This window comes from Ovis aries, chromosome 1 (assembly GCF_016772045.2).
Source record: "Ovis aries strain OAR_USU_Benz2616 breed Rambouillet chromosome 1, ARS-UI_Ramb_v3.0, whole genome shotgun sequence".
Lineage (NCBI taxonomy): Eukaryota > Metazoa > Chordata > Mammalia > Artiodactyla > Bovidae > Ovis > Ovis aries.
The window spans coordinates 259,339,363-259,363,259 of record NC_056054.1 but is presented as its reverse complement, the minus strand read 5'-3'; the positions used below and the strand labels follow the sequence as shown (position 1 = coordinate 259,363,259).

The window sequence follows — 23,897 nt, the reverse complement described above, 5'->3', positions numbered from 1 at the left end:
GTTGGTTTGTCTCAACCAGGGGAGATTTGCCCCTTGTAGGCATTTGGCATTGTCCAGGGACATTTTTGGTCTTCCAATTTCAGAATCAAAGGAAGGGCTGATGGGAGTGTCTTACTGGCATCTGGTGGTCAAGGGGAGGGATGTTGCTAAAACTAAACATCTCTCGGTGCACTAACCAGAATTGTCCAGCTCAAATGTGAGTAGTGCCTGGTTGAGAAACTTTGATGTATGTGGATAGATGGAGTGATAACATAAGTATGGTATAGTAGTGACATCAGGGAAAAAAGGTAAGTGGGAGTTTTCACACTATTTTTCAAGTTTCCTGTAAGTCTGAAAATATTTCAAAATTTTACAAAGTTTTCAATAGGTACTGGCACCTTAAACTGTAATACCCTGTTGTGCAGCCTAGAGATAGAAAATGATGTGTCCCTTGTTGAGAATGAAGGTTCAGCTTGGTCATTGCCCATGACCTCTGGCATTGCAGTCTCCAGGGGCAGGAAGGGAAGTCAGCGAAAGTCCCAAGTGCCCACAGGAATCATGGCTGGATTTGCTTACTCCGCTATGAGACATCACGCCCCTTGGGTTGAGGCCATATTTAGATGAGCATTGTTGTTCTGCTTAAACTGCTCTTTCCATCTGGAGTCAGAGGCTGCTAATGAAGAGCCCACCCCTCCCACCTCTCCCTCTTTAGCTACATCTTATTTCCAGGCTATACCCTGTTTTATATATATATATATATATATCCCAAGGAATTGTTCTTAGGTCTTCTCTTGAGTCAATACCCTAGTTTCTCCAACAACGTCATGAGCTGCTCTGGGTTAAGAACCCCAGTTTCTACTCTGTGCACATATAATGGAATGGCTAGGAGGTCAGGCCCTGGAAATACTGCCTGTTGCACGTCTAAAGAGTTGCATGAACTTGGTGCTATTATGGAACCAGGTTTGTGCCTCAGTTTTCTCAACTGTTAATTGGGGAGAAAAATAGCAAACCTGGTAGAGTTTAAAATAATTGATTTAATTAGAGTTTAATTAATTAAGCTGGTACAACAATGGCAGATATTAATACCTTAATTAAAGTTAGTATTCATTCATCCATCTATAGTATTAGAGTTATTTCTTTCTGCCCTCCCCACCCCCATGAGCAGCGCTCCTAACTTCTGTGTTGGGAAGATGTGATTGATGTGTCCAGTCATTTGGGTGCTTCCTGCAGTCCTGTCTCTGGTTCTTGCTGTTTCTGTTGCATTGGTTCAACTCAGGTGCTTCCAAGACTTTTCACGCTGTGAGTGAGTGAGCACAGTGAGTGTCTCTGTCCTGTGTCCATCCTGTCCTCTTCTACTGAATTCTCTTTCTGACTGTGTATTTCCAGTGAGCCATATACTATAGTAAAGGCTTTGTATTACTTCATGTATCTCATAAGAGCCCTGAAATGGAAACTGTAATTCTCATCACTTTAATTAAGGAAACTGAGGCTTGGAGGGGTTAACTTGACCAGGCCACAGGATTAAGAAGCAGCATGCTTTCGGAAACCTCCATTCCTCCATGTCCCCAGGAATGAAATACTTTGAGTAGGGGAGAACCCAGAGTTCAGGCCATTCTTCTGTTTTCCTTCCTTGCAAATCACAGAAGTTGAGGTGACCCAAACAGATGAGACTTAGTGTTTGTCATATGCCAGGGTCTGTGCTGGTGCTGGATATAAATGTAGAAAATACAGTGTTTGGTCAGTGACCTCAAAGTCCTACTTCAGTTCTTTCACTATACAACAAAATGCCCTGAAACTTAGTGGCTTAAAATATGATTTCTTGTTTCTAACGACTCTGTGTTTCCAGGGCTGCATGTGACAGCTCTTCTGCTCCATGTGATGCTGAGTCCCTCCTGAAGCTACATGTAGCTGAGAACTTGTCTTGGGGGTCCACAGTGGCCTTACTCCTATGGCCAACGGTGGTGCTGGCTGTTGGCTGGGGGGGGGGTCTCTGTTTTCCTCCTGTGGCTTTTCATGTTCCAAGGGCTCTCCCTAGGGGATCTCTCCAGGAAGACAACCTGGACTTCTTTATGTGATTGGTGGCTGCCAAGAGTACAAAACAGAAGCTATATGCCTCATGAAGCCTAGTTGTAGAAGTCACAGCATTACTTCTGCATCTTTCTGTGGCCCAAAAGCAAGCTACGGGCCCAGCCACAGGGGTGACAGAAGATCGCCCCCTCTTCTGATGTGAGGAACGGCATAGAAGCACGGGGATGGGAGGGTGGTTGCAGCCACTTTGAAAGCAATCCACCATGCTTTTCTTGTGCATATGGCTCAGATGCACAGGAAAATAGGATTTGAGAGCTGGAAGGCTCTTTAACCATCGTCTGATTTAGCCTCTAATATCACAAGCTGGAATCAAGATTGCCCAGAGAAATATCAGTACCCTCAGACATGCCACTCTAATGGCAGAAAGTGAAGAGGAACTAAAGAGCTTCTTGATGAGGGTAAGAGAAGAGAGCGAAAAGCCTGGCTTAAAACTCAACATTCAAAAAACTAAGATCACGGCATCCAGTCCCATCACTTCATGGCAAATAGATGGGGGAAAAGTGGAACCAATGTCAGATTTTATTTTCTTGGGCCCCAAAATCACTGTGGATGTTGACTGAAGACATGAAATTCAAAGATGCTTGCTCCTTGGAAGGAAAGCTATGACAAATGTAGACAGCATATTAAAAAGCAGAGACATCACTTTGCCAACAAAGATCTGTAGAGTCAAAGCTGTAGTTTTTCCAGTAGTCATGTATGGATGTGAGAGATGGATCATAAAGAAGGCTGAGTGCTGAAGAATTGATGCTTTTGAACTGTGGTGTTGGAGAAGACTCTTGAGAGTCCCTGGGACAGCAAAGAGATCAAACCAGTCAATCCTAAAGGAACTCAACCCTGAATATTCATTGGAAGGACTGAAGCTGAAGCTGAAGCTCCAGTACTTTTGGCCACCTGATGCAAAGAGCTGACTCACTAGAAAAGACTCTCATGCTGGGAAAGTTTGAGGGCAAAAGGAGAAAGGAGAGGCAGAGGATGATGGTTAGATAATATCACCGACTCAATAGACATGAGTTTGAGCAAATTCTGGGAGATGGTGAAGGAGAGGGAAGCTTGGCATACTGCAGTCAGTGGGGTCACAAAGACTCAGACACAACTTAGCACCTGAAAAACAACAATAATCACAGATGCAGAAACTACAACCTGGGAAGTCAAGCTACTTGGCCTCGACCAGCACAGTCAGTGGAGCAGCCGGGCTTGGATCCAGCTTGTCTGGTTGGCACCATTACTTGCATATGCAGATGTGTGCTTTGCTTTGCTTCCGGTAGAGGATGTCTCTGCTAAGTTCCTGTCTCAAGACTGCCCCTGTTAAGTTTGGAGACCACAAGAGTATAGAAGAAGGGAGGGACCTGTTTTTCTTACTTCTGTTTCTGTGCCTGATACCTGCCTCCCTGTTCCTGGGTTGCACACTGGGGTGTTCAATTAGTGCTTTGGCCTTGCTGACCAACACTCACCAGGGATACCTTCTTCATCACTCTTCTTTGATTTGAGAAAATGAAGCAATGCAGGGTTTTACCACATGCATAAAAAGTGGCTGCCCAACACCCACCACATGTTATAAAATGAAACCCAACACATTTACGTAATGTTATAGGGTAATCTATTATACTACAGGGCTTCCCTGGTGGCTTAGATGGTAAAGCGTCTGCCTGCAATGCAGGACACCTGGGTTTGATCTCAGGGTTGGAAAGATCCCCTGGAGAAGGAAATGGCAACCCAGTGCAGTACTCTTGCTTGAAAAATTATACTACAGTGCATTTTTCTAAAATCCACAGTTACTATCATATGAAATGTGTAGCTTGTTTTGAAATACAGTAGGTGAGCCATAAATTACTAATTTCTCTCAATATAACAAACCTGAAAATAATTAAGATCTTACATTCCCCTGATCATTATGAAGCTGCTTTGGATATTTCCAGCCTTAGATGTTTATTTTGCACTAAAGATGGTATTTGTTATCAAGTACAGCTCTGGGATTCTCCCCCTCGAAATCCTCATGGGGGTGCTTGACTCTTATTGAGAGTTAAATAAGAAGTACAGTTCTTAGACTTATGACTCCTTGAAGACTGTGGATTTCCAAAGAAGAATGGTAGAGATGCTGTCTAGAAAAAAATGTTCACTTGATTTCTGTGGTATTTAGTATAGATTGAATGAAACCTTTTTCTCTTCATTATAAAGTATTTACCATTTTTATAGTTTAAATAATATTTATTATAAAAATTTACAAAAGACAGAAGCACACAGAGGAGAAAATAAATGTATCCCCTTAACTGCACCTTATAGTCACACTGCTGTTAACATTCTTAGTGTATGCTTTTCCTATCAGAGAGGTAGACAGTAGACACTAATATATAGATTGCCATGAGGGAGAAGATGTGGCTACTCATATAGAGTCTTCTTTTCAAAAAACGCAATCATACAACAAGTTTGCAACTAGATTTTCATGTGTTTTCTCTTGCCTGGATGTAGCGAGAACATTTTTCCACATTTACCCCCCAGAGAAATAAATCTCTCTTGTTCTGACAGGACAGTGATACTGAAGCTCTGGCCAGGTGTCTGGAGCATGTGCTGGGCTGCACCACTCTAGGTGAGTAAGTCTCTTCAGATTCCAAAATATACTGATACCTACTGAATCTACTGGAATATCCAACAAGTAGAAAGCTTAGATATTTTAGTCTAACCTCCTCATTTGACAGATGAGACGGGTCAACAGAAGTTGAATGTCTGGCCCACGGGCCAGGAAATGCAAAGAAGAATTGTTTATCCTTGTTCAGTGACCCTGGGTGTCCAAGGGTGAAATCGTTAAATTCAGTGGTCCATTGTGATCCAGTGGTGGTCTGAGTGAGTGAGTGAGTGAGTGAAGTTGCTCAGTCGTGTCCAACTCTTTGTGACCTCATGGACTGTAGCCTACCAGGCTTCTCTGTCCATGGAATTTTCCAGGCAAGAATACTGGAGTAGGTTGCCATTTCCTTCTCCAGGGGATCTTCCCAACCTAGGGATTGAACCTGGGTCTTCGGGATTGCAGGCAGATGCTTTACCCTCTGAGCCACCAGGGAAGTGGTGGTCTAGGAGGATGCAATAATAGGTTTTACAGGTTTTCTGGGAGAGGAGTCTTTCTACCTCGCCGGTCCTGTAGAAACACTACGTTCATTCAAGCTGGAAGTATCATCATTCTGAAGGTCAGCCAATTACTGGAAGAGATTTGGTCTGAAAAACAGAGCTAAAATTTCTTTAGCATTGTTGGTCTTGAGGAATGGGATTGCTGTGCTTCAAAGATAAAACCCTATTTCTAATTTTCTTCCTTTTTTAACCCAACAAACCCAGCTGGGATCCCTTCCAGCACTGATGATAATTGTCACTTGACAGAAATAGGATATCAGAGGATGCAGTCTGTTGTCTGCAGGTTTTGCTTGCCCAGGTGGAACCTGCCCTGGACGGATGCGCCTTCAGCCCTGAGGGCACCTGTATGCACTGTGCCAGGCCTTTGTGTACAGGGGCTTGAGGGGCCCCAGGTTTTGTTATTCATGAGGGCTCAGTCCCTCAGGGATGCCAAGGGATAATTTTTATAGGTCCTGGGTGAAAAGTGGTAAGATCTTTTTTCTTTGAAATTTGATGGTGAATTTTTATTTAAAATGTTTTAATTGTGTGACCAAAAGCAGTCCCTTCAAAAGGAATCACATAAAGATGAAGTTTTCATGCATGCCAGCATTCACAAATATTTTGTTAGGCGTGTATGCACAGTTTATAGCCTTTTTATAGCTTCTTCTGCATCTGTATGTGAGAAGCCTCACTCATAACACAGCTCCCTGGTTTTTTCTCCTGGTCATCATCCTGTGACCTGTTTAGTTGTCCAACAGTAACACTATGAGGTGCATTTATCCCAGGTTTCAAATTAGCAGACCAGGCAGGCTGTCCTTTGGCGAAGCACTCTCTATCTCTCTGGACCTCAGTTAGACTAGCTCAGTAATTTTCAAATTGGGTTCCTTGGGGATCTGCAGAAGCTAGCAAGGAGGGGAGGGGGACCCTGAGAAGAACAGGGACAGAAGCCCTGTCTAACATAGACCTTGTACAAAAGAGGCCCTTAACAAATATTTTTAAATATTTTAAGAGAAATGAGATGCAGACTCTGCTCCTTTCCCAGCTTCAACCAAAATAGTTTCACTCTTATCTGTTTTATAAATTAGATTTCAACATAAGATTGTGTCTTAAAAAAAGATTCCACTGCAAAAAAATAAAATGCTGGATTGGATAGATGATATCTAAACTCCCTTCAAGACTATATGATTTTATAAGTGAGCATTAGAACTTGGAATAAAAATACATATTCATCTCTGCTAGGAGTGCCACCAAAGTGACAGCAATAGAATAAAGCTGATATAAACCTTCAGAATGGACTTCCCTGGTGGCTCAGATGGTAAAGCGTCTGTCTACAATGCAGGAGACCTGGGTTCAATCCCTGGGTTGGGAAGTTCCCTGGAGAAGGAAAAGGCAACCCACTCCAGTACTCTTGCCTAGAAAATCCCATGGACGGAGAAGCCTGGTGTCCATGGGGTCGCAAAGAGTCGGACATGACTGAGCATCTTCACTTCACTAAACCTTCAGAAACAAAGGGAACCAGAGAAGAGGTGGGAGCAAATGAGGGCTGTTAGTGACTTTGAGAATACAGAAAGCAGATGGGTGAGTGGTGAGTAATTTAGGAACAGGGAAAGGTGAGAGCTAAACTCCTAAGTGTGTGTAGGAGGGCGGACAGGGAGGAATGGCCTGCCAGACACAGATATGAGGGGCAGCAAGCCTCAGAAACACCTGTCTGGGGAGGTGCTCATTGCAGATGAGAGTATGATGGCTTTTTGGATTCCAGGAGCTTCTTTGCCATTACACAGGAGCCGTGAAGACATCCCCTCATGCAGTCTCACTGGGCATGAGATTGCTCAAGTAGACAATAGTTGCTTTGCTCTAACTGCACTTTGGCAGATTTGGCAACCACAGTCCCAGTTAGAGCTTATTAATAGTCATGGTTTTTGATATATGTCTGAATGTTAACAGGATCCAAGGGGCAATAGAAGCTTCAGTATGTCAGAGTAAAAGCCCTGTCACTTAAACGGGAACCCTCCATGACTGACACTGAACGCAATTGTGTGGTAGTTCTATAGATTTCAAACTACACACAATTGCAGTCATCTCACACACTAGCAAAGTAATGCTCAAAGTTCTCCAAGCCAGGCTTCAATAGTACATCAACTAAGAACTTCCAGACATTCAAGCTGGACTTAGAAAAGGCAGAGGAACCAGAGATTAAGTTGCCAACATCCACTGGATCATCGAAAAAGCAAGAGAGTTCCAGAAAACATCTACTTCTGCTTTATTGACTACGCCAAAGTGTTTGTGTGAATCACAGCAAACTGTGGAAAATTCTTCAAGAGATGGGAATATCAGACCACCTGACCAGCCTCTTGAGAAATCTGTATGCAGGTCAGTAAGCAACAGTTAGAACCAGACTTGAAACAATGGACTGGTTCCAAATTGGGAAAGAAGTATGTCAAGGCTGTATATTGTCACCCTGCTTATTTAACTTATATGCAGAGCACATCATGTGAAATGCCAGACTGGATGAAGCACAAGTTGGGATCAAGATTTATGGGAGAAATATCAATAACCTCAGATATGCAAATGACACCACCCTTTATGGCAGAAAGTGAAGAGACTGAAGAGCCTCTTGATTAAAGTGAAAGAGAAGAGTGAAAAAGCTGGCTTAAAACTCAACATTCAAAAAATGAAGATCGTGGCATCGGTCCCATCACTTCATTGCAAATAGATGGGAAAACAATGGAAACAGTGAGAGACTTTTTCTTGGACTCCAAAATCACAGCAGGTGGTGACTGCAGCCATAAAATTAAAAGATGCTTGCTCCTTGGGAGAAAAGTTATAACCAACCTAGACAGCACATTAAAAAGCAGAGACATTACTTTGCCGACAAAGGTCCATCTAGTCAAAGCTATGGTTTTTCCAGTGGTCATGTATGGATGTGAGAGTAGGACGACAAAGAAAGCTGAGTGCCAAAGAATTGAAGCTTTTGAACTGTGGTGTTGGAGAAGACTCTTTAGAGTCCCTGGGACTGCAATCCTAAAGGAAATCCTAAAGGAAATCAGTCCTGAATATTCATTGGAAGGACTGATGCTGAAGCTGAAACTCCAATACTTTGGCTACCTGATGCAAAGAACTAACTCATTGGAAAATACCTCGATGCTCAGAAAGATTGAAGGCCGGAGGAGAAGGGGACGACAGAGGATGAGATGGTTGGATGGCATCACTGACGCAATGGACATCAGTTAGAGCAAGCTCCGGGAGTTGGTGATGGACAAGGAGGCCTGGTGCACTGCAGTCCATGGGGTCACAAGGAGTCGGACACGACTGAGCGACCAAACTGAACTGAACGGATGATTGACACACTTCACTCACAGGCAGCATCAGCCTGTGCAATGGCAATATCCAGTTGCCTGTTGAGCATGCCAGGTCTTAATTATCTTCCACAAACATTTTCAAGAGCTTCTGCCAACCCTGGACAAGAGAGGAGGAACAACAGATGCAAATATCCTTCTGGTTCTTTGGACCAAGTATGTTGTAACTGTTGCCCTGAAGATGATGCTGGCAGCAGTTTACCCCAGACTGTTTGATTTCCATGTGAAACGGGGGCAGGGATGCCTCCCCTTCCTGTGTCCCTGGAGAGTTGAGAGGTTGGATAAGAAAACATTTGTGGAGCTTCAAGGGATCCTCAATTAGAGGCTGGCTTTTTGAATTTCAGGTTCAGTATCTGAGTCTCCTGAACATATCAAGGTCAGGTAACAGCCTTTAAACCGGTAGTTCTCACACTTAAACAGGCATCCGAATCACTTAAAGGCCTTGGGAAGATGCAAGTGCACTGTGTGCCTTAGAATTTGTTTCTAACAATTTCCCAGGTGATGCTGATATTCTGAATCCAGACCATACTTTGACAGCCATGGATTTAATGCCCTTAAGCCCTGAGATTCTTATCCTGCACATCCACCCTAATTTATAATTCAAACAAAATGCTGCTGCTGCTTAATTCAAACAAAATGCTACTAAAACTAAAAATAAATATATTTCTTAAAATTACAGAGGACTTGATTATAAGCCAAAATGAAAAAAGCTTCTTCTAGGAATTTTCTTCTTTTTATAGTGATGTCAGTGTCTGCTGGGCTATCTAGCACTGTATACAAGAGATACTGAGCTTTGCTGGAACAAATATTGTATTTTTTCATCATCCTAAGCATCTGTGTCAGACATTTAGGGGGTTCGAGGCACTGTATGAAGATTCAGATGTTGAAACCTATTTGCAACATGGTCCCAGCCACCAAGTGTGGTCCTGGATAGACCAGCACAAAGCTTTGTAACAGTGTCACCCTCTTGGTGCTTTTATGCATGGAGGACATACCCTCCCAAATGGAGGCACCTCATTTCTGAAGCCCTAAATTCCCCTTAAAGTTCCCTATGGAGTACGAGAAGGCAAGGCCAGTCATGAACAGAATGCTGAGGGATCCTAGGTAGAATTAGGTGAGGAAAGGAGAACAAAACACTTTTTAAGGGAATAGGAAAGGCCAGAAATGCCTGGGGCGTCTGGGGGACAGCCAGAGATGCAGGCAACAGCCATTTCACTAAGGGCAGATGCTTCAAAACATGAAGCTTCTGTGGTTGAAATGTGCTACCTATCTCTCCACCTCTCCTTTCTTCCCTACTATGTTTATAACACACATATGATTAGCCAGGTATCACAGAATGATGGAGAAAACAGGGTCCCTCCCTTGATGAGCTCCCAGTCTAGTGAGGGAGCAGGTAATTACAGGGCATTGTGAAGAGGACAACTCATACTGGGAACAAGGGAGGTGGTTAGGAGGGGTCCACTCTGGATATGCAGCTGGAGCAAAGCTCTACAGAGGAGGAGAAGGCTTGTGATTGCCCAGGTCCATGAGGACCAGGACAAGATCTTATTCACATCAGTGTTTTCAGAATCTGGCACATAGCCTGGCACACAGAATTTTCAAGAGTCATTAGATGAATGAATGGAAAGGTAAGTAGAGTAGCCAAGTGGCCAGAAAGAGGAAGTGTTCCCTACAAAGGATCAAGCAGTAGAGGGCTCAGAAATATGAAACAACTGGGTGTATCCATGGAACTGTCAAGAAGGCTGGTGCTGCTTCAGTGTAAGGTGTGAGGAAGGGATCAACAAATCGGGATGCACAGGACCAAGCCCATGGGGAACCTTGGTGCCAGGTTAAGAATCTTGAACTTTATTGTGTGGACTAGGGTACCACTGGTTCTTAAGCATGGTCAGAAAAAAAATCAGCTTTAACAAACAATAAGGAGGATGTTTTGAAAGAAGTGACTTGAGATGGGGGACTGATTATGGGCTCTCATTCCACAGACAACACATGGTGTTGCTATAGTAACTGTTCAGGCCCATCACTAGCCAGTAAAGGCCAAAGATGACCTCTGCTTTCCTTTAAAAAGGAAAATTCTGTCTCTGTGTTTCTTAGTAACCAGATTAGGAACCGAGGCAACAAATGAAGTTTAGCCCTTTTAACAACTAGGAAATTAGCTGTACTTCTATAGAGCAGTCATCAGCAGAATGATACAAGTGGGGTGAACTATTTATAAAAAGGCTTGTTTTGTACCTCCAAGCAGGATGTTGTCACAGAAGTCATTAGAACACAAGAGATGCTTCCAAACCTCACTCCCCATTATGATTTCTTTAGTGTGTTAACATGTCTGATCAGTTTGGCTTTTTGAAATTTGTTACCCTTCAGTTCTTCCATTGAACGTTGGTAATTACTGTTTAATCTCCACTAAACAATATGACTGATAGAGACCAGAGAAGACATCAGGGCTTTGGAATCCCTTCAAAACTTCCTTTGCTTAAGCTCCTCAGACTCTAAGCTGTTAAATGTAGGGATGACTGACAGCCATTTAACCTTGTACTATTGTGTTTTTCACCTTGACAGAAAAGAATTTCATGTAATAATTAGAGTGATTTCAACATAGTGTCTTATCTTTGGTTACTGACACTTTGAAACCACTGCATTTGGAGGAGAGGAGGGATATTTTCGATTAAAAACCACTTGGATCATTTTGATGTGCATGCGCAAAACTTGCCACTATCCCTTCTGTCTTTATACATTTATATCTGATAAAAATTTAATAGTTTCTAGAAGTTCTTTGAAACTTGAAAGATTGAAATAGATTCAGAATTAGTAATGATTTACAGAGAAGCTGCTATGTGTCTGCTACCATGCACATTCATTTGGCATGTGTGTGGTGATGGGAAGGAGGTAGAGAAAGACTTTGTAATTTAAATACATTCCTAAAATAGTACTATTAATCATTCTTAGTAGCATCTTCTTAGCAAAGAACTTTCTGTATTTTCCTACTGTCTACAAAAAAGTTCCAGGAATCAAGTTTACCTAGCTAAGAAAGAAACTCAGCAGTTGTTTATTCCTTTATTACTTGCACATTAGGATTTCATCAAAGTTTATATACTTTGTAGAGGAATAGTAGTAGATGGCAATGATGTGTTAGGTCTGGATCCTGCCATTAAAGGCTAAAGATTTCAGAGAAGAACCAAGACAAGGGCCTAAATAACCATGTAACAAGATAATAAGAATTCAGAAAAGGGGGGAATAGCTTTTAGTTGGGGGATGGAGCCACCAAGGTTGTTTCAAGGAGAAGGGAGCATCTGAGACTGTTTATGATGTGAGGATGGATGTGGCCATGAAAAGATGGAGAGGAAGGCCCTGCAGGCGGAAAGGACAGGACAGAGAGAAACAGAGCCAGGAACAGGTAGAAGGAACAGGCTGACTGAGAATGGCGAGCAATTCAGACCATCACACTGGTGAATATGGCATGAACTGTCTTGGTAGCTACTTTTTATTATTTTTCCTAAGCAAAGTCTTTTCTTTGTAAAAGGTAGTTATTAGGATCTTTAATATCCCATGCTCTTTTATGTGGAAATAGTCACTGCCATTGCACTTGACTTAGTGTTCAATGTATTAAGCTGAATTATTACAAAAATATTAATACCCCCTTTTCTATCATATGCGTAGCAAAATATGTGTAGTCTGTTTTATGTCTATGAATTCTGTTTATTGTCTCTTGGATTTTTGGTGGGGGAATTGTTTTATTTTTTAAGTAGGCAAAGGTTACTTGACTTTTATATAGTCTAGCTTTTCTTTTTTTTTTTTAAGTTTTTCAGCTTAATTTTTTCAAATATTGTTGGTGTACAATTGACCAAAACAGTATAAGTATAATCTAAAAGTTTTTCAGATGTACAACATAGTGATTCAGTATTTTTATTTATTCCCTTCTTTCTTTATTGAAGTATAGTTGATTTACAATGTTATGTTAATTTCAGGTACACAGCACATTGATTTAGAATTCAAATTCTTTTCTTGTAGGCTATATTGAGTATAGTTCTCTGTGCTATTCAGTCGGTCCTTGTTGGTTATCTATTTTATATATAGTAGTGTGTATGCGTTAATCTCAAATTCCTAATTCATTCCTCCTCCACTGTTTTTTAAGAGTGTTTTCAATATAGCCTCCTAAATTTCATTCCAGAATTGCTATTGTCTTATTTTACACACTTGAGGTTTTTACACCAATAAAATCTATGTTTTCCATTTAAGTTATTTTTTGTATTCCAAGTCCTGGATATTATTTAATTCTGCCTCTGTTTTTGGCCCACTGATCTAGCTTCTTAATCCTCTATCAGTACTAGAATGTTCTCATTACACTGCCTTTATGGAATGTTTTAATGTCTGATAAGACATTCATCTTCTAATTTTGATATTTTTTTCAAATATTCCTATCCTCTCACATGCGTTTTCTCACATGAATTTTAAGATTTTTTTATCTATCTCCAAAGGACATCTACAAAATGTAGATGTGTATTAAGGTCTTTACAAAAACTTAGCAACATAGTTCTATAGGAAACATGAAATAGAAACATTCTTCATATATTAGTTTCTTATCCTGACCCTCTGTAAAAACTCCATGCTTAAACTGTGGCTGTATTAATGACTACTCAGAAACACACTGGCAGAAAACAGCAATAGTCCTCGGTACCTCTCATGGTTTCTGTGGGTCATGAATCCAGGGGCCGCTTGGCTGTGGAGTGCTGGTTCAGGGTCTTCCTCGAGGTTGTAGTCAGATGTCCTTAGGACAGTGATCATGGGAAGACTTGACTGGAGCTGGAGGACACCTCTTGGCAACTCACTCACTCACTCACTTGCACTGCAAGTTGCCTGGGGCCTCAGCTCCCCTCCACATGCGGCTCCTTAGGGCAGCTTGAGCATCCTCAAGGCTACAAATGATGGTTTTGGAGCGTGGCTGCCAGGCTCCCCTGGCTGGAGCCCCACCCCTGTCTGCATGGCCTTCTCAGGCTCCACTCTTCCTCCGTGCAACTTCTGATAGTAAGTCTGGGGAGCACCTCAGAGGCTGGCCATGTGCCTGCTCCCTGATGGCGCGGAGGCTGGGAAGTGACCTTCTGGCATCTATAGCTGCTTTTGTGGGTGCTGGACTCTGTCTCATGAAGAAGAGGATTCTCCTACACAGGAAGGGGGAATGTGAAGTCTAGAATAATAATGACTGTGCACTGCAGTAACGATAAGGCTAGACCTTAAAAGTGCCTAGACATATGGAGGAGAGATGGCCTGGGCAGTGTCCCGTGGATACAGCCCCTCTTTTGTCTTTCACAGGAGTAGGTGATCAGCAACAGGGGGAGATGGGGTATTCTTCAGTTCTTTTCTGTGCTGCTGACTGCAGAAGAAGCTGTTTGCTTTGGCAGCAGTTTCAGGATTGATGCTGTATGGAAAGGTAAGAAGCTGTCCAGTGTGCTCTCCTGAATAGACGCCAACAGCAGTGCCAGCTGGCGATAGACTCCGTGAAATGCCTACCTGCAGAAGCAGAAAACGTGGTCCTGAATCTGCTCAGCTGAGTGTCCAGCTGAGACTTGAATGCCACACCATCAGCTTAGAAGGGGTGAAAGGGACACGGTCTCTTGTCATCCCTCTTGGCCCCAGAAGAGGCTCAGTGATGCTCCTGGGAGTGTGTGCAGGTGGCACAGATGGCCATCAAAGTGCCTTCCAGAGAGAGGTGGGTGTTCGAGGCCCAGCAAATGACAAGTCATCCTGGCCATTTGAACTTCAGACACAGCTAGTTCTCAAGGGGGCAGTGTCAAGCTATTCTATCAGCAGTGATTACGCACCAGACCAGTTGCTTTTTGAGGCTGCTCTGGTTGGGTCAGTAAAGCTGTGTCACTGACAGAAGACTGTCCACCCATTTTTCAGGGTAGAGGATTTCTTATCCAGTTCATTTAAAAGTTCTATTAGTTTATTTATGTGAAAAGTTGGAAATGTAAGCCTGCATTGCAAATGATGGCACATCTATCAAGTATTTTCTGACATAAACATCATAGGGCTCACAGAGCAATATCAGACACACTTCATGTTTTCAGGGAACTTCTGGGTTTATCGTTATCTCTAGACCAAATAACTAGAACTCCAGGCAGGAAGCGATGAACTCCGCATGAGAACCTGATCGCTGGGTACCACCCCTAGAGATTCGGATTCAATAGGTTTGTGTGGGCCCCAGAAACCTGCATCTCTAACATTTTCCCACATGATACTGATGCTGCTGGTTCAGAGACTTTGAGACCACTGGGCTCTCACTTCCAGCTAAGGCTTTATAAAGAAAATGCCTATATTCGATTTTTAGATTTTCATAAATTGAATGAAGTTTTTACTAAAGGTGCCTCACATTGCATCTTTAATGTATTTGTGACCCCCTTGAAAACAGTGTTAATTACAACCTAGAATAAGTTTGGCTTTCAACATCTAGGTTAAACTAACCTGAAAGATTAAAATATTTTTTGACCCAGCAAGTCTATGTCTAGGGATTTATCTTAAAGGAATAATCAGAGTTGTGTGTAAAGAGAAATATATACAAAGATTCTCAGGGCAGTGTGGTTTACAGTCGTAAAAATTGAGAGTCAAAATAAATGCCTAGCAGTAAGGGCTAATATGTCTTCTAGAATAAAGAAGTTCTCAGTTTATTAAAAATGATGAAGTAGTTACATATTCATTGGGATGAGAGGTGTTATTAAGAAATAAACTATAGTGGATACACACACATGCACACACCAGAAATACCACAGTGATACTAATGGTTCTCTGAGGGACTCTTCCCTTCCATGTTTTCTAATTTATCCACAATGACCATGGATGACCTCTGTGATTCTTTTCTGTTGAAAGAAGAGGGGAGTGCTGATGTACTTACCTTAAACATTTGAGTCAGTTTGGAAGCCAGCTCAATCTTCTGTTATAGAAAAACAGATTTTGTTTCTAAGGCTGATTCTCCATGTAAGTACCCCAGAATAATGAAACTCCCAAACGCTGGCTACTGTCTCAAGGTAAGCACAGCTGAAAAAGTTAGAGTCTGGCCTCCACAAACCTCTTACCCTGATGGCACATTTAATTGCTCTGCCTCAATCCTAAAATAGACACTCCCTCTTTTTTTTTTTTTTTTAAGTTGAAAGGTACTATTCTTAGAGGCCTCTTCTGATGTATTCAAAAGAAAATGACCACTTGCAAACCCCTGAACTCCTGTTGTTTTTAATCTTCCATGCAGTTCTGTTGAATATTTGTTGTGTGAAATAACTGTGTAATAAAAATAGAAAGTTTATTTCCTATCTTCTGGTATTTATCATCTCCCCTGTGAGTAGCAGGTTTCATCTCCAAGCCAGCCCACTTTTTTTTCCAACTAATTAATTTTGATAGAGGCAGTGGGGTGCTATTTATTTACTGAGAAACTTCCCTGTGCAAAGCAGTAGGGTGAGGGCCCAGGGGGCCAGGGAGGCAGCATACATGTACTGACAGCAACATACTTTTATATAGATCATCACATTTAGGCTTTGCTAAAGCCCTAAAATGCATATTTTTTTTGTACAGGTGAGGAAACTGAGTCACAGAAGTTTTGTAACTGATCAAACATCACAGAGTCAGGACCCAGACCACAGTTGCCTAAGGCAGCTCATGCACTCATCCTTATATGCCCCAGCTCCCTTCCTACTGGAAACATCTGGAGGTGGTTCTCTCCTGGGCCATCTTCTTCCCTTCCGCCTGTCTGCTTTCTTCTCCAGCCTCCTCCTGGGGTTTGGCTGGGACTCAGCTGCTGCTGCAGGGTTGGCAACAACTTCCATAGCTGCTGACTTCTGCCCTGTTCCTATAGAAACAGTTCTCTGAGGGAGCTAGGGATGGTGATAGGGTTGGGGGAGGTTACATTGTCATTTTTATTATCACTCATCAAATACTCACTGTGTTGAGGGCTTCAAGACAACCACCTGCGTGCCCCCTGTCTGCTAGTCCCCATTCCCACATGTCATGGGTTCTTTGGGAAGAAGCCTCTGACATGGAGCTGGGTGGGAGGACATTATTCAGGATGGGCCTCTGTGGACAGGAAGGAAGGGAAGCAGGATGAGGAGGAGGAGGAGAACCTGCAAAGTGATGCAGGCCTGACAAGCCTTACTTGAACCCTTGTGGGGGTCAGAACTCAGGTTGTCTGTGCAAGACAAAATGATCAGGCTTTCTACTTCAACTGTGATGAGTTGTTTCATGCCAGGGGCACATGGGAAGGGCATAACTCTGGGCAATGTGGCTCTGCCACTGAGGCCGCTTCTGCAGGGATGGCAGCTGCAGTCTATCTGTGTCCCCCACTCCCACCAGCTGGGTAACACATCTTTCCTTGAAAGGAAATTTGGGTGCTACAACTCCACCTTTGTGTGTTGGGATAACATGGTGAAGGTGGAGACCAACCTGCTTCAAAGATTCTTAGCTCATTGTATCGACACCCTGAGGTCCAGTATCATCATGGGAGATACTCAAGGAAAGGTGTCCACAAAGATGTGGGTCAGCTAAGCTTCTCAGTAAGTGGAACTGCTCTCACAGTGTCCTGGAGGAGAAAGAAATTGTGGGCCATGAAGCTGTACCTTTGCAGTAATCTGGGCAGAGAGGGGTGCCTGTCAAGGACACCCTGAGTATTCTGTGGGCAACTGAGAGAAAGAGAGAGGTTGAAGGAGATGAGGTGAGAAGCATACTAAACACGCTGAGCACCAAGGACAGCGTCTGTGAGGATTCCTGACTAAGCAGTGTCCCAGGAACTTAAGGGAGAGCTCATTTGCCAAAATATCCAGCCCTGCGGTGCCTGCATCAGCTCATTACCCATGTGGGGGTTGTTCTGCAGGAAGTGCAAATGCAGGTTTTTGTTTTATAATCAAGGTCATTCATCCAGCAACTGGAATGAATAAAAGGAAACTTTGGAAGAAATGAGAGAAGAGTCTCTGCTGGTGAAACGTTAGGATCATCAAGCTGTCACTTCTGCAGGGAAAATAGCTTTGCTATTTAAGAGAGACCATAGAAGTAGGAGGGATCCTGACACTATTACTATCATGAGCGGCGCTTTGCATTCTTTAGAAACACAGCTTCTAGTTGCTCGATGTCTCTTCAGATCATTTTGTTTTCATCTCATTGTCAAAACACTCCCATATCAAGCCTCACCAGCTGACATTTCCCAGGTGGGGAGTGACTCCAGAATGATGGTGCCTGATGTTCAGTAATGCCTGTAACTTTCATTGTTGGTCCCAGCCATCTGTCTCTTCATATTTGGTCCCTTTGATGGCTCTTCATCTTTGTTGGTGGTGTGTTACCTTCCCAATTAAAGTCTATAACCCTGGAGGTCTGGGGATATGTCTTACAGATCACAGAATGTTTGAATTAAAAGAAGGCCCTTAGTCTAATGAAACACTTAAATATACAGTGAGGAAAGTGAAGCCCAGGGAGATGACTGGAGGACCATGCTGCTTGTGATGTTAGAGACAGAATGATGACTGTGGTCCCCAAACCTGGAGGCTGGTACTTTGATTTTAGTTCCTACCTATTGAACCTCTAAAATAAATACTTTACCTTATGGAACTTAAAAACTTGAGCAAATGAAACCCAAAGCAAGCAGAAGGGAGGAAATAGTAAAGGCTGCAGTGGAAATGAATGAAATCAAGAAGAGAAAAACAATAAAAAATATCAATGAGACCAAAAATTGTTTCTTTGGAAAGGTGTAAAACATTGACCAGTCTTTAAGAAAGACAGTTAGGAAATCAGGAATGAAGAAGGAGACATTGCTACCAACTTTAAAGAAATTAAAAGGATTAATTACAAGGGGCAAAAAATTAGATAAATCAGATGAAAGAGCAAATTTCTTGAAAGAAGCAAATTACTGAAACTGACTCAAGAAGAGAAAAAAATCTGAATAGGCCTATAACAAGTAAGTCAAGTAGTCATTTTAAAACTTCCAACAAAGAAAACACCAGGCCCACACTGCTTCACTGGTGAATTCCACTAAACATTCAAAGGGGAATTAATACCAGTTTCACAAACTCGTCTAAAAAACAGAATACAATAGAACATTGCCCAACTCATTCTGTGAGGCTGTTGTTTAATACTAAAACAAAAGACATAACAAGAAATAACAAACTGAACCAATATTCACTATGGCTATATATGCAAAAATCATCAGCAAAATACTAGCGAACCAAACACAGCAATTAAAAAACAAACAAACGGATTTTAAGGTGTTGGAAGAAGACTCTTGAGAGTCCGTTGGACTGCAAGGAGATCCAACCAGTCCATTCTAAAGGAGATCTGCCCTGGGTGTTCTTTGGAAGGAATGATGTTAAAGCTGAAGCTCCAGTACTTTGGCCACCTCATGTGAAGAATTGACTCACTGGAAAAGACTCTGATGCTGGGAGGGATTGAGGGCAGGAGGAGAAGGGGACGACCGAGGATGAGATGGCTGGATGGCATCACCGACTTGATGGACCTGAGTCTTAGTGAACTCCAGGAGATGGTGATGGACAGGGAGGCCTGGCGTGCTGTGATTCATGGGGTCGCAAAGAGTTGGACATGACTGAGTGACTGAACTGAACTGAACTGAAGGATTATATAGATTGGCCAAGTGAGATTTATCTCAGGACTGCAAGGATAGTTCTACATCAGAAAATCAATTAATGTAATACATAGACTAAAGGACATAGACTAAGGGACAAAAACTATATGACCATCTCAATAGATGCAAAAAAGCATTTGACAAAATCTAACTCCCTTTCTTGATAAAAACAGTCACCAAACTAGGAATACAAAGGAATTTCCTAGACCTGACAAAGGACCTCTGTAAAACTACCTACAGCAGCATTAGTCATAACACTCATTTTGTTTGTTCATTAATCTTTTGTTGTGGAAACAATCCAACTGTCCAACCGTTGAATGAATATATATATATATATATATATATACACAATGGAATATTATCCATCCATTAAAATGAGGTCCTGACACAGGCTACAATGTGGATGAGTTTGAAAACATGATGCTCAGTGAAATAAGCCAGGCACAAAAGGACACATATTGTGTGCCACTTATATGAGTTATTTAGAATAGTAAAATTCACAGACACGGAAAGTACTTTAGATATCACCAAGAGATTGGGGAGGGGAAGAAGAGTGAGTTATTGTTTAATGGTTACAGAGTTTCTGTTTGGAGTAATGAAAAAGTTTTGGAGATAGTAGTAATGGTAGCACATCGTGAATGTACTAACACCATTGAGTTGTACACTTAGAATAAGAAGTTCAAAAAAAGATGAGCAGGACATAATCTCTGTGGTCAAGAAGTCCGTAACTAGTTGAAAACAGTAGGAGAGTGGAGTGAAGAGTGCTGGAAAGTAAAACATGGCAAGGAGCACGTTGGCTGACTCCCAGCCCAGTGGTCATATGAAGTGGGTATTCCCTCTGGGACTTTTAAACGTGGGTACCAGAATCTAGGCCTGGTGTCAAGCCCCAGCTGCATAGGGTATTCATTGTGTGAACTGAATATCTTAAACCTTGATTTCCTCATTGAAAAATGTACCTACTTCCTGGGAACCTCCCATGAGATGATGCCCAGGGCACGGCACTTATTCACCAAAAAAGGTTTAGTCATTATGGTCGGTGCTATTGTTGTCCATGATGAATTGGAATGAATTTGCATAGAATTATTTGAGTTTTCTGTTTTGAGAAGAGCAGACTGAACTCAGGACAGCAAACATGGTATTATGGTTTACTTAGGACAGCCAGAAAATGCTCCCTTCTGTAAAAGGGCCCAAAGGAATCATTGCACATTTGGCTCTTTGTTGTACTGAATGTGGGGCTTCCCAGGTAGCCCAGGGGTAAAGAATCTGCCTGCAATGCAGGAGACGCAGGTTCTATCCTCGTGTCGGGAAGATCCCCTGGAGGAGAAATGGCAACCCATTCTATTATCCTTGCCTAGGAAATCCCACGGACAAAGGAGCCTGGCAGGCCACAGTCCATGGGGTCACACAGAGTCAGACACGACTGAATGACTGACATTTTCACTTTCTTCAGTCCCTCCTCCGGAGCACACAGCCCAGGCAGGGAGTGGGTGGAAGAGGCAGGGCATGGATGCCAACTGATCTGCTGCTGCTCCCTGGCTGCAATCTCGAAGACCCCCTGGGTCTCAGCCATGTAGCACACCCCTCAGGACTTTTCTCAGAGTACACGGGACCAAGTACCTTCAGAACTTCCCACAGGAAGAATGGAGTGGTTGCAGTTTTCTCTGAAATCTACCCTCACTGTGCACATATCCTCTTTGAAAAAAATCACTGTAGGTATAAACTCTGTTTGGTGGACATTCCTCAGTCTTAGAAACCCTGAAAGAAGAAGAGTGATGTCTTAAGCCATGCTCCTTGTCAGGATCCACTGTTTTTAGAAAAAGCTCAAGATGAATCAAAGGTGCAAGTGCATGAAAATGCTGTTGAAATTAACAACGAAAAATAATTTAAAAAATCAACCTAGAGATTGAGGATTCATTGTTTTTTAAAAAAAACATCAAGACAGCAGACCTTTGGAATCAGAGCTTTATGGGCATGCAACCAACACAGGGCTCCAGGCTTGGGAGGGATTTTTAAAAATCCCTAATAATCTTATTTTTGAATTTATGTTTTATGAATAAAGTCTGCTGAGACAGTGGGACATACGGCAGGGTCTTGAAGCCTCCTCTGGGGCCTCCTCCCTGGAGAGAGTCCTCTGAACAACACCTCCTCCTCACCACTGCCCTACCCCACCACTGCCACCTCTGCTGGGGTCTGGGAAAGGGAGGCCAGACAAGACTTCTGGAGGGCTGGAATCAGGGGGCTTTTGTGTCTTTGTGAAGGTTTTCACTCTTCTTGAGAGTAGCTAGCCCAGTTCCCAAGAGAAGATGACATGAAATAAATATCCAGTAAAAAACACCAGGACAGGTTCCTATCCTGAACCAGCTTTTCTCCTGCTTTTTAAACAAAGAGTCCTGCATTGTCAGATAGCACTGGACCCCACGAATTAATAGCTAGCTTGTCACATTTGCTACTCAAAATGTGGTCCCACGTCCAGCAGTATTGGTATTACCTAAGAGCATATTAGAAACATGTGGGTAGGGCCTAGCAAAATCTGAGGCCCTACCCACACAGAGTAAGTCAGAATCTGCATTTTAACAGGATCCCTAGCTGATTCGAATCACACATGAGTTTGAGAAGCAGTGGTCTAGAATGTACTCCAAAACTCAGTGACCACCTATTAGAGGAAGCCTGTGACTCGGCCCAGTTGTTCTTTATTGTGGTTGCTGAACATGTTGTCCTTTTCCTAGACATAAAACAACTGCTATTCCTGTTGGAAAGTGGAAGGAGAAAGGCTGGTGAATAGGAAACACTGTGAAAAGAGTTGCTCTGAGCACCAAGTTTCGCCAAGACTGTTGCTTGAAATTCTTTTATCCCCAATCTCTACCCTTGGGCTCAAAGCTCAGCATCTTTCCCCGTGATGCTGAGGGTCTTATTGAAGCAAGCAGTAACCAGATTAAAATAAGCTGCAGCTCTGGGGAAATTGCTCTGACCTTTCCTTGCATAAACCCTAAGAACTGCCAGCTTGCTCCGGGTGAGACAGGAAACATAGCCTTCCTTTTTACCTTGGAAGAACTGGGTTTTGAGCTTGCATGTTACTTGGCATGGTGTGCTTGTTGTTTTCATAACTTCTTAGGTTCTAGAAAAGATGGTTATAAAAAGCAACCAACATGAATATGAAGTGAACCGTGTCTGCCTCCCCCATCACCCCCTCACAAGAGCCTTTTCTGGGAAGAAGCAGCCTTTGGGAGAGGATGCTGCTGTGAAGCCATCTCTGGTAACAGAGACTGAGATGGGTTTCTCTCGGAGTTGAAGGGTGGCCTCCTGAGTGAGAGCAAAGAGAGCCATCAGGCCCTAGTACCTACCTATGAAGTACTAGGCAGGACATGCAGTTTACTTAGCTAATTGTAATGTGCCCTTTATAAAGTTCTCACCAGTGACTCCACATCTAGGGATGGAGCCTGAGGAAGGACCAGAGATTCTGACAAAGTGAAGCAAGATTATATTCATCTTGATGGTGGCTGTAAAAACACAAAGTTCAAAGTGGGGCTGTGTGCCCCCAGAGGAGTATACAAAGAAGGTGGGGGTAAAAAATAATAGAATTTGCATTTGGCCTTTTAAATTTAAAAATAGAAGGAAAAAGCTGTACTAATTTTGCTCCCACAAAATGGGAGTTGGCCCTCACTTCCTTGTTTGGTCCAAAAAGCAGACAGTCATGTGTGTTATGAGGGGAAAGCAGGAGTTTCACAGCATGGATACCTGCTCTAACAAAGTCACTGCATGGATATCGTTCCTAAATGAATCTTAGGGCTCAAGAGTTTTCTCCTGATGGGATGAGGCGCCTTGTGGGGGCTCTGAGGGAAGAATACACAAAGAGGCCTCTGCGCCCCCCTCAGGCCACCACATGAAGATCTGACTTTTGATGACCCAGCCCCTCACTTAGGGGCAGCCTTAGCTTCTTAATGGAAGCAATGTTGTTTCAGTGGGTGAAGTATTTCTCCCCATCAATTCTCACCTGTTCTGTAAGAACCTCCAAGGTATCTTGGTAAAAACAAAACAAAACAAAACAAAACAAAACTGTGGCTCTCAACAGATTTCCTAACTGCAGCTTTCATTAACAGCTCTTTACCTCCTGAACCCATCTTTGGTCTTCTGCTCCATCCTGCTGAAGTTCAAAGCTTCAGATTACTCCCTGGTCAGCATCTTACCTTCCACTGCAAAAAAGCTAATGCTCAGATGTGAGGTTAGCATAAAGGGAAAACTAAACTTATTAGAAAAAATTCCTCAGTCATCAAAACAAATTCCATAGCTACTGAAAGATAGTGGCAAAGACTATTGGTTCCCACCCCCCCCACCCCCCGTATAAAAAGGCCATCTTTAAAATAATGGTATTTGTTTAAATAATCCTTCCTGAAAGAGGCTTTGTCCCGGAATTCCTTGTACATATTAAAACTGTAAATAATCTTGTCATTTGGAATAAATTCTTTAATAGGCATGCCATAATTGAATTTATCTCTAATTAATGTGGCATTACCTTGTGGCAGAGGTGAAATAGCTGTTTTCTGGTTGTCCTTGACTGTTGCCTTGAAGTTGCTGAAGTGCTGATGGAGTCAGTAAGGACTGTGCATTGATTTTCAGACACAAGGACTGTCACCAGCTCAGCTCCAGACACACCCTCGGAACCAACAATTTTCAACAGTGCCATGGCCAGGACCAGGATGAAACACATGCGGGAGTAAGTAGCCTATGGCCTGACCCCTCAGAGTGTGCAGTGTGTGAGAACACATCAGTCACGTGATGCT

The 23,897-nt window shown here is 42.7% G+C and overlaps 1 protein-coding gene across 14 annotated transcripts in view; it reads left to right on the top strand.

Annotated features, from left to right (window-relative positions):
• The window catches only part of NEK11 (NIMA related kinase 11), a 281,512-nt gene that overhangs the window by 209,513 nt on the left and 48,102 nt on the right, over nt 1-23,897 (top strand). For 11 of the 14 annotated variants that reach the window (XM_060395921.1, XM_042237186.1, XM_042237180.1 and 8 more), the window contains 2 exons: nt 4,591-4,651; nt 23,734-23,830. In XM_060395921.1, the coding sequence (XP_060251904.1) occupies nt 4,591-4,651; nt 23,734-23,830 (158 nt within the window). The remainder of the gene's footprint in view (nt 1-4,590; nt 4,652-23,733; nt 23,831-23,897) is intronic. The other 3 variants (XM_042237190.2, XM_042237193.2, XM_027960535.2) reach the window with 2 other exon arrangements.